General features: G+C 39.5%; 1 protein-coding gene and 1 long non-coding RNA gene across 2 annotated transcripts; both read right to left on the bottom strand.

Moving 5' to 3' along the window:
- Positions 1–3,868: 3,868 nt before the first annotated feature.
- Positions 3,869–9,340, bottom strand: LOC108678699. The gene is made up of 3 exons (XM_018167157.2): positions 9,200–9,340; positions 7,733–7,891; positions 3,869–7,349 (listed from the first exon to the last, which is right to left on the bottom strand). The coding sequence occupies exon 3, from the start codon at positions 7,342–7,344 to the stop codon at positions 6,916–6,918; it is 429 nt and encodes a 142-aa protein (XP_018022646.2). The 5' UTR covers positions 7,345–7,349; positions 7,733–7,891; positions 9,200–9,340; the 3' UTR covers positions 3,869–6,915.
- Positions 9,341–9,412: 72 nt separating this feature from the next.
- On the bottom strand, positions 9,413–10,846 carry LOC125177648. The gene is made up of 3 exons (XR_007156607.1): positions 10,741–10,846; positions 10,257–10,418; positions 9,413–9,454 (listed from the first exon to the last, which is right to left on the bottom strand). It is a non-coding gene; the product is annotated as an uncharacterized LOC125177648 (long non-coding RNA).
- Between the last annotated feature and the right edge of the window lie 638 nt (positions 10,847–11,484).

Genomic DNA, 11,484 nt, shown 5'->3' with positions numbered 1-11,484 from the left:
TCACGACTGACGATAGTTTGAGATAGCTACTAGACTTCCATTGGGTTCGATATAGTGCTAGGCATTTCAAGTCTGAACATATATTTTTCCATAGCTTTATCTAGTCTGTTCTTGAACGCGTTCATACTCAGAGCGCCAACGATGTAATCGGGGAGGCTGTTCCACATGACGGTAATTCGAAGCGAGAAGAAATGTCGCTGGACAAGTTGCAGCGCATTTTTTTAAGTTTATAGCCGTGACCCCTGGTGTTGGTTCTTGTTTCAAATTCCAGTAATCATTCTGGGACCTTGTATAAACCATGAACATACTTGTATACTTCAATGAGGTCCCCACGCAGACGTCGATAACTGAGGCTTGGAAGCTTCATAATCTTTAATCTTTCTTCATAGGACTCGCCCGTCAAGCCTGGAATTATCCTTGTTGCACGTCTCTGAACATTCTCTATTAAAATTTTGTCCTTTTCAAATCTCGGTGACCACACAACGTTTCCAAACTCTAGATTCGGGCCCCCTCAGGGGGGACTTCTGACGGGTGCCTGTGCTCGTCAGAAGTCCTATGGGAATTCGCGCTCCTATGGGGGATTGTTCCTGAGCGCCCCACCGCTGAGCTCGCGGTGTCTAACTGTAGGTCTCAGTTGTGGGGTTATGTTATTATGTAGGCAGGATTCCTTACATTTCCCTTCTCTGTCTCTCTCGTGCGGGCGGCCGACGTCCCGTGTAAGCGACCTCTTGTTCGAGTGTCTTCGTTTCTGTTGCTTTTCACCTGTCCCTCCTTGTCACTTCGTCTCTTTTGAGATGCTAACGCTGCTTCCTTCGAGCCAGCTTCAGCGGGCTGGACATCTGAGACCTTCCGCCCCTTGTGGGTGATGAATAATTGAGACCTTCCACCTCTATGGTGATGTTCATCTTGACTTTCGGTGCGAGATAGCTTAATAGCTGAAGCGCTAGTAAACATTTGGCCACTAAACTAACTAACTAACTAGATTCGGGCGCACGACAGCAACAAACAACTGCTTCATCGCTACTGCATCTAGGAACTCCTAAGAGCGTCTGATTAGACCAAGAAGTTTTTTCGATGTATTAGCTTTCGTTTCAACATGCTTAGAAAATTTTAGCTCCTTGTCGACATAAACTCCGTGATCTTTTTCCACACTAGATTTTTCAATCATTACTCTCTCGTTGTTACCATGTCTTCTCATACTGTAATCTTGCTGTTCATTGTTCTTCCCGATGGGAAGTACTTTTTTAGAGGAGGGTTAGATTTTACTTAACAGTGGTTGGAATTGAATAAGATTTTTGCCGTCCCTCTTCCCTAATTGATTGATGCAATGGTATCTCGAGTAGGGTGGAGTGAAGAATCTCGAGTTTCCGTTATTTATTGAAGGAAGTCGGGCTGAAGAAAGAACCCGCTGATCAACACCTGTATCAGTGATGGCCGTTAGGATTGACATGACATGAACACAATGGAATAACAATATCAAAAATACAGAAAATACAAATGATTCAATTATGACAGTTACTGAAATGTTTATCGCATTAAAATAATTGAATTGTAGTGAAGAACTTAGCGTCTTGCCCCCTTAGATGTTCACCCCACGCGTCGTTCAGAAAAATGACTAAGTAATGCGCGTCGCGCGACTGGCAAATGGTTCTCCACTGGCGCTCATAACAAAATTCACAATATTTGCTGGTACGATTTAAGCATAAAATTATTTTGACATTTACTAAACTTTTTTTCATTCAGGAATTACACGAGTGCTATTCGTGCTCAAAAATTGGTGATAAACTGACTGGATATTTTATAATGGTTTAATAATGCAATTGATGAAATCTGAAGTATGCAGTCGAGATCAAGATCGGTAAGATAATGTTACAGAGGTCGATAACCATGAGTTTAAAGGTTTAATAAAATTAATTATGAGATTCAAGAGAAATACTAGTGCGAGATATAAATTCGAGTCACTACATCATCATCCGCAGCGGCTGCATCAAACCGCAGCTGCCGCGTATCAGCCCAGTTAACTAAACTGTCAGGATCATCTTGCAATTACACTTTATTTGACGCATCCTTCACTGTATTATAAACTTTTGTGTCTTCGGTATACATAGAAAACACGCTGGACACTACTTCTGGCAGAAAATTCATAAAAGCAACGCACAAAATAGGCCCAAGAACGCTTCCTTGTGGCACGCCACTGCGCATGCACTGATGCCCAGTCTGACACGGTCCCGTTAATGCTGACACGTTGTCGTCTACCTATACAAGAAAATCTCTGATCCATTGGAGTACGTTTCCTCAATTCCCAAAGACTTCACTTCACGAAAAGTCCAAGAATCGGCGACAGGCCACATCAGTCCAACTCTTCAGCGCCGACATCACTATGTTATTACCTTGCAAACAACACTTGGCAGGCCGACAGTGGGCGATAGTTACAGGGGCTGTTTTTGTCACCTTTTTTGAACAATGATGTTACTTAAGCTTCTTTACAATCGAACGGCGAAGTTCCCTCGTTCAAGGTTTTTTGAAAGAATACTGTCAATGGACCAGCCATAACGGCTGCTAAGTCTTTGAGCAATATGGGATGTAAACCGACTGGTCCACATGACTTGTTGGGATTTAGAGCTACCAGGCGCTTGAGAACCTCTCCTTCGTGTATTTCAAAACCAATTCACTTCGAGCTGACTGGTACTGCCAACCCTGTTGACTTGGCAACAAAGTCAAACCCCGGACTATACCGAACAACGGCCCCCCCCTGTTGTGAAGTGTTGTGAAGTGTCGTGGAGTGTTGTGAAGTATTGTGGAGTGTTGTGGAGTGTTTTAAAGTGTGGTGGAGTGTTGTGAAGTGTTGTGAAGTGTTGTGAAGTGTTGTGAAGTGTCGTGGAGTGTTGTGAAGTGTTGTGAAATGTCGTGGAGTGTTGTGAAATGTTGTGAAGTGTCGTGGAGTGTTGTGAAGTGTTGTGAAGTGTAGTGAAGCGTTGTGAAGTGTTGTGGAGTGTTGTGGAGTGTTTTAAAGAGTGATGGAGTGTTGTGAAGTGTTGTGAAGTGTTGTAAAGTGTAGTGAAGCGTTGTGAAGTGTTGTGGAGTGTTTTAAAGTGTGGTGGAAGTGTAGTGAAGCGTTGTGAAGTGTTGTGGAGTGTTGTGGAGTGTTTTAAAGAGTGATGGAGTGTTGTGAAGTGTTGTGAAGTGTTGTAAAGTGTAGTGAAGCGTTGTGAAGTGTTGTGGAGTGTTTTAAAGTGTGGTGGAGTGTAGTGAAGTGTTGTAAAATGTGGTGGAGTGTTGTGAAGTGTTGTGGAGTGTTGTGAAGTGTTGTGAAGTGTTGTGAAGTGTGGTGGAGTGTTGTGAAGTGTGGTAAAGTGTTGTGAAGTGTAGTGAAGTGTTGTGAAGTGTGGTAAGGTGTTGTGAAGTGTTGTGAAATGTAGTGAAGTGTAGTGAAGTTTTGTGAAGAGTAGTGAAGTTTTGTGAAGAGTAGTGAAGTTTTGTGAAGTTTTGTGAAGTGTTGTGGAGTGTTGTGAAGTGTGGTAGAGTGTTGTGAAGTGTTGTGGAGTGCTGTGAAGTGTGGTGGAGTGTTGTGAGGTGTGGTAAAGTGTTGTGAAGTGTAGTGAATTGTTGTGAGGGCTAGTGAAGTGCACTGATGGAGCAATAATTCTGATGTATAAAGTCCAACGAAAGTTTCAAGTAGCGTCTGTTGCCTCAATAGGTTCGTAAACTGGTAGGTACAAAACAATATTCAAACTGATACGGGAAATCCTGCATTCAATCTCGATTCTTAGATCAAACTCAAACATGACTACGCAAAAAATATTTCTCATCAAAATGCCAATGGCGCATGAATACGAGCATTAAACGTGGATACAAATAACATCACGGCATTGGGTTTTATGTGTTTACTTCTGCCAAGTCGAGGATACATAGAGACTGAAAATTATATATTTTTCTACGCCAAAAGAATCCACCCTTAAAATTAATGTATGTAATGTAAACAATCAAACCGCTTCATTAAAGTTCTATTCAATTTCTTCTTTATATTAGGTGCTTATATCAATGAAACTTAGGTGCTTATATCAATTAAGAGAGTCATTACTGTAAAGAAGTGGGATTAACATTAATAATCAAAATATTCATACATCGCCATTTGATGATTCAACATTTTTTTAGTAGGATTGTTTTTCAATTGCGGCGTTGAATTGGAATATTGACTGGCGCTGAAGTCTGATTCAACCTGCTAATATTCCCTTCTAACTTATGTTGACCCTTGAAAAATCGTCGTCTTCGGCAGAAGACTGTTGCCACGAAGGCAAGATGTGCAATGGAAATCGAAAAGCCAATTCATATAACACACAAAAGCTAGACACACGAGCAAGCTATACCGACCAAACGTAATGCCAATATAATGCTTCAACCGAAAGTAATACCAATATAACACTTTAACTGAAAGTAATACCAATATAACACTTCAACCAAACGTAATGCCAATATAACACTTCAACCAAACGTAATGCCAATATAACGCTTCAACCGAAAGTAATTCCAATATAACACTTCAACCAAACGTAATGCCAATATAACGCTTCAACCGAAAGTAATACTAATATAACACTTCAACTGAAAGTAATACCAATATAACACTTCAACCAAACGTAACACCAATTTAACAATTCAACCAAACGTAATACCAATATAACATTTCAACCGAAAGTAATACCACACTTCAACCAAACGTAACACCAATATAATACTTCAACAGAGAGTAAAATCAATATAACACTTCAACAGAAAGTACCACTATAACACTTCAACCGAAGGTAATACCACTATAACACTTCAACCGAAAGTAAGACAAATATAACATTTCAACCGAAAGTAATACCACAATAACACTTCAGCCGAAAGTAAGACCAATATAACACTTCAACCGAAAGTAATACCACTTTAACACTTCAACCGAAAGTAAGACCAATATAACACTTCAACCGAAAGTAAGACCAATATAACACTTTAACCGAAAGGAATACCAATATAACACTTCAACCGCAAGTAAGGCCAATATAACACTTCAACCGAAAGTAATACCAATATAACACTTCATCCAAACGTAATACCAACATAACACTTCAACCGAAAGTAAAACCAACATAAATTTTCAACCCAAAGTAATACACTTCAATATAACACTTCAACCAAACGTAATACCCACATAAAACTTCAACCGAAAGTAAAACTAATATAACACTTCAACCGAAAGTAAAACCAATATAACACTTCAACCGAAAGTTAGACCAATATAACACTTCAACCGAAAGTAATACCAATATAACACTTCAACCGAAATTAATATCAACATAACACTTCAACCGAAAGTAAGACCAATATAACACTTCATCTGAACCTGGTACCACAGTTCCACTAAACTTAATGTTACACTGAGAGAAGTAGGTGTGTCTGGATGACCCACTGAAAAAGGTCAACCTGCAACCAAATAGCGATGCACTTTTTGACTCACTTGCTCCATTTGTGGGTCATACTGACCTACTAATGGCCCTTTAAATTTCTGCCATGACCCACTCGTGGCGTTAAATTGCTTAGACGCCCAGATGCTCCCTACGTATCCATGCTACGGTGATGTCAACATGGGCTCAGTATATCTTGGAGCAAATTAATTAAAATTACAATAATACTCACAAAAAGGTGCCATGGGTTATATTATCTAACACAATTTGCAATTTGATTGACAAGAAATTCCCCCTCTTGCACTAATCATCCGATAATTTATTCGTGGTTATTCTTTGAACGTAAATAATTTGGTTCATGCTTAAACAGAATTAGGTGCATTACTAGATTGTTTGTCTGGTGAACATGTTCAGCAATATATCAGTACACTTCGCACTTACCAGTAAACATCTGTAAACCTAAAAACATTGTTTAAAGATCGGATACTGAGCAAGTTGACCCTCAGACAAAACATCCTTCATGTGGAAAAACCAAAGTCACCATTTGACTAATTACTATACTTCATCTAATAGATTATTTCCAGTTAATTAGTTATAAGATACTGAACTGAAAAATGTTGACACTGAACTGACAAAATGTTGATCCTGAGCTGGCAAAATGTTGACACTGAACTGATAAAATGTTGATACTGAACTGACAAAATGTTGATACTGAACTGATAAAATGTTCATACTGAACTGACCAACTGTTGATACTGAACTGACAAACTGTTGATACTGAACTGACAAAGTGTTGACACTGAACTGATAAAATGTTGATACTGAACTGACAAACTGTTGAAACTGAACTGATAAAATGTTGATACTGAACTGAAAAACTGTTGATACTGAACTGATAAAATGTTGATTCTGAACTTACAAACTGTTGATACTGAACTGATAAAATGTTGATTCTGAACTTACAAACTGTTGACACTGAACTGATAAAATGTTGATACTGAACTGACAAACTGTTGACACTGAACTGATAAAATGTTAACACTGAACAGATTAAATGTTGATACTGAACTGATAAAATGTTGACACTGAACAGATAAAATGTTGATACTGAACTGATAAAATGTTGATACTGAACTGATAAAATGTTGATACTGAACTGATAAAATGTTGATGCTGAATGACAAAATGCCCAGTATAAAACATTTCACGACTGACGCGATGTAAATGAACTTGTGAAATGTTGTACATCAGTTAATTTATCTCTTGTACGACATTTATTGCGTGTGTATTGGTATTGTTAAATCATTAGCAGACCGATGTACTTAGTTAACTATCAACGTAACTCTGAGGAGTCATACTGACAACTAACACATAATGTTTTTAATGATAATGTTTTAAACGCAACTCGAACGGCTTGCTTCGTAACGTCCGTCGTTACAACATTTTTGATCAGAGTACTACTCGACATTTACCAGTTTACCCCAAAGACGTTGGCTTGACAGACAGGGTAAACATTCCACGTCAATGGGCTCTCATCGTGGAGTTTCCCCGAATGCGCGTAGATGAAGGCGTATTTTTCATATGGATCGTTAATCATCACGCTTGAAGTAAGGTCAGTATCACTCAACAGTATGTTTCCTTGGATCTTGACTACGGTGTTGCTGCCGATCTTGAGCATGTCAACGTAGAACCACCGCGTTCTGTCGGTGCACTGGGTCTCCCCCGCGGGTGGATGGCCGAGGCACATCTCCAGCATGATGGGCATCTGGGCCGCGAACTTGACCACAACCAGGCGGAAGCCGGGGATGGCCTCGCAGGCCGCCTCGTTGGCGAAGAGGCCCATGGCTTTAGTGTTCAGACTGCGGTAAAACAGACGGTCGATGGCCCAAGGTTCCATCAGCTCTGAAATAGATGACGGGAAGATTGTTTAAAAAACTTATATTGAAAATCTCCTTAAAGATTGCATGAGCTTCGGAGCTTAGAGATAGTTTCAACGAAGATATGGGGGGAAAATATGGGGATTTATTTATTTTTATCCTAGGCGTGATGGTCCTGACGTTAGAAAGCTCAAATGGCGTCAATGCTCATTAAGAAGAGAGAAATTGGACAAATTCTGCACCAGATGATAGTGAGAATTCTAGGCTTTACATTGTCAGTTGCGGTGAAAACGATGCGCAATAACGGCTTGCCAAATGCCCAAACAATAAAAATATATTTGAAAAATTACCGCATGAACAAAAATCGACTCTAGTAGTTAAATTAAATAACAATACGTCAAGACATACGTTGTTTCTTGACGAAGTACGAAGCCCCAGGGATGGTGCTTGGCGTGTTGACATAGACGTTAGCACTAGCCAACCCACAAAGGAGCGCGCCGTTTGACTGCGGACGAACACTGAATGCCACGCACGCGGTGTTCGCGAGGCACCGCGCACGGCACTCGCCTGTTGGCAGAAATATTCAATATTAAATAGGTACCGAAATAGCTTGTTTCTAGGACGGAGGTTGAGAGATAATGTCCTTTCATGGTACAGATTGATTCATGCTTTAATCGTACATGCCCCCAAGTTTTACGCCTCGTTGAACCGAAAACCAGAATTTTTCATATTTTACCTCATTTGATAGATTACAAATTCTGATGAAACGAATGGCCTTTTCAATGGAACTAACCAAGTTTTTTTGTGTGTGGTAAAATAGACGCATGATAACTGAGTTTATATGAGATCTAGGATCAAGCAGAGCAATGAATATCTGGCTGCTAAATTTCAAGAAATTCTAACTGCTAAATTTAAAGAACTATAAGCAAAAAATTCATTGAGTACCTAAGGCTGTGTTGAAAAGGCTAGGAAACCAAATCAACAATTTTTCGAACTTTTTTCTCGGTTATATGGTATCATATGACCGGGAAAAATATTTCCTGGTTAAGTCATTCCTTGAAATAATTCCTCCATTCCTCCACATTTAAAACATTTCAACTTAAAAAAACTACCGAAACGGCAAAAAGGAACATGAGACACGAGTATGTTTTCACAGCGACTAGGCCAGCGCATTTTATGGTGGAGCAAGCGAGTGTAGTATTAATGTGATGACATTTGTTCTGTGAATGTTTCCATTTCTTTATTGACTCAATTTCAGAACACCTGACTTGAAAGCTTTAGGTGGGATAAAAATAATATCGGGCGTTCATGTCCTTTTAGCAAAACAAATTTCTGAGTCCTTGCAATACGAAAATCATCCTGACGAAATGTTAGCAAATTAATTTTTTATCGCTTTTGTAATTTTATCTTGAATACATTCAAAATATTAAACGTTTAACCTTTTGAAAGTTTCTCTACCATTGCTCCCTATTTACTCAAAGCTTGAAGTATTTCTCTTAATTCATTTACATAAGATCGAAAATGGCTTCCCTATTGCAATGCAATTCTTCGTCGATCGTCCTGCAAAACATGTCAACCTAATTGTTTATTATATTATTATTTGTTGTATGGACAATATTATTATAGTCCACACAACATCAAACATACGGTTTGAATACGCTGAATACAATTGCAGTTATTATAGTCAACACATCACATATATACAGTTTGAATACGCTGAATACAACTGCAATTATTATAGTCTACACAACATCACATATACGGTTTGAATACGCTGAATACAATTGCAGTTATTATAGTCTACACAACATCACATATACAGTGTAATACGTTGAATACAACTGCAGTTATTATAGTCAACACAACATCACTCACACGGGCCGTAGACTTGCGTCTCTTCGAAGACTTGGCTGGATGACAGCCCCTTGCCCAGGATGCCGTTGAAGTCGCCCACGTCTTGGATGACGTCCGTGGATATAGAACCCACTGTGGTGCGCTGCCCCGACGCCAGCGACGCCAGCGCTATACAACACAATACATTTTCGTTATATGGGATAAGAAGGTATACTTAATATAACTAATATATAGAACCCACTGTGGTGCGCTGCCCCGACGCCAGCGACGCCAGCGCTATACCAACACAATACATTTTCGTTATCTGGGATAAGAAGGTATACTTAATATAACTAATATATAGAACCCACTGTGGTGCGCTGCCCCGACGCCAACGACGCCAGCGCTATTGCAACACAATGCATTTTCGTTATATGGGATAAGAAGGTATACTTAATATTACTGCCTAATTAAATTATATTTGCGATTGCCTGAAATTTCTGCAAACCTAAAATAGAATTCACTTGGGTTCATCCATTGTTGTCCGATATTATTCATTTATTTAAAATTTCATAAAATATTAACATAATATGAACAATTTTCACTAAATTTTCCAAGATAAAAATTAAAACAGCGTTTACACGAAATTATATATTTATAGTTCGTATGAGTATATGAAAGGATTGGAGGAAGGGTAACAAACAAATAGAGGTAAGGGAGGAAAGAATTGGATCTAAAATTGAAAATTAATTGTTCATTTGGCATGTATAAATTTACTTTAAATGACGCATAATTGTTTTTTCATCTTTCGTAGAGGCAGTCAAATGGTAGTGAAAAATAACGCGTCAAATGAAAAATGCGTTTAAACGGATGTTTCCTAATTAGCATAGATAAACTTTATTCTTAACCGCATTTGGTAAAATTACAACGACTATTAACGACTGGCTGCGCCTTAAATCTTGAAAATTCATTCATATAAATTGTAAACATATCAAAAAGGACGTACACAGTTCGTATCCAGACACATGTTCATAAGAATATATGTACGATGGAGCACTGTGCCTGGTCACTCATATTCGAGTTGCGGGTATATACTCACTGCGCGTCGCAGCCGAGGAGGTCATGCGGTAGGAGAGGCTGGTGTCGGTGATGTAAAGAACCACCTTCCCAGGCAGCAATTCCTCCCCGGGCAAACACGAACAAAGTTTCCAGTTCAACTTATAAGCTGTGCATGTTCCATTGAATGAGAACGCAGTCATGTCTGAAAAATAGTTTAATTAATAGAAAAAATTGATTTAATTGATTATTTGATCATTGAAATTGGAAATCGATACCCTTGCGCTTATTTTTAAGAAGCCGGCAGACACCAGAATTGTCATGCAGGCTTGATACGATATGAATATCAAGTCTGCATGGTAATACAGCTGATATAAATATCAAGCCTGCATGGTAATACGGCTGATTAAATATCAAGCCTGCATGGTAATACGCCTGATTAAATATCAAGCCTGCATGTTAATACGGCTGATTAAATATCAAGCCTGCGCCATGTGACAAGCCCACATAAGGCGCAGGATGCTCACCTGCCAAGGCAGCCATCTTCGCGCACTTCACCACGTCGGTCGCTGTCAACGTTGTGGTGATATTGATGGCAGTCGTCAAGTCGAATGCCGTGGTCGTGATGCGTCGGTACGTCTGTAAGAGAGGCAAATATGTCCACCAAATGCAAGTCTCTGCGCTGTACAAGTGTCTGTACAGCGCGGTATATTAGATCGCATTAACACGACTGATTAAATGAGCACCAAAAGCTGCAAGAGTTATCATACACAGCACGGTATTAGGTCGCAGTTACACGACTAAATGTATGAGCATCTAAAGCTGCACAAGTTATCATACACAGCACGGTATTAAATTGCACTTCCACGACTAAATATACATGTATGAGCCACTAGAGCCGCGAAAGTTATCTTACACAACACGGCATTAGGTCGCATTTACACGACTAAATATATGATTATCTACAGCTGCAAAAGTTATCATACACAGCACGGTATTAGATCGCAGTTACACGACTTAATATATGAGCATCTACAGCTGCAAAAGTTATCATACACAGCACGGTTATAGGTCTGTCTCTTATACACATCTAGATGTGTATAAGAGACAGACGTAATGCCAATATAACACTTCNCGGGCCCGAGGCACAGCACCTGCAACACACAACGCACTATGATGTCAAATAAGGACAAATGTCACAGCGGGCCCGAGGCACAGCACCTGCAACACACAGCGCACTATGATGTCAAATAAGGACAAATGCCACAGCG

This window comes from Hyalella azteca, unplaced genomic scaffold (genome assembly GCF_000764305.2).
Source record: "Hyalella azteca isolate HAZT.00-mixed unplaced genomic scaffold, Hazt_2.0.2 contig3855, whole genome shotgun sequence".
NCBI lineage: Eukaryota > Metazoa > Arthropoda > Malacostraca > Amphipoda > Hyalellidae > Hyalella > Hyalella azteca.
The sequence above is the reverse complement of the archived record's forward strand: the minus strand, read 5'-3'. Positions and strand labels throughout refer to the sequence as shown.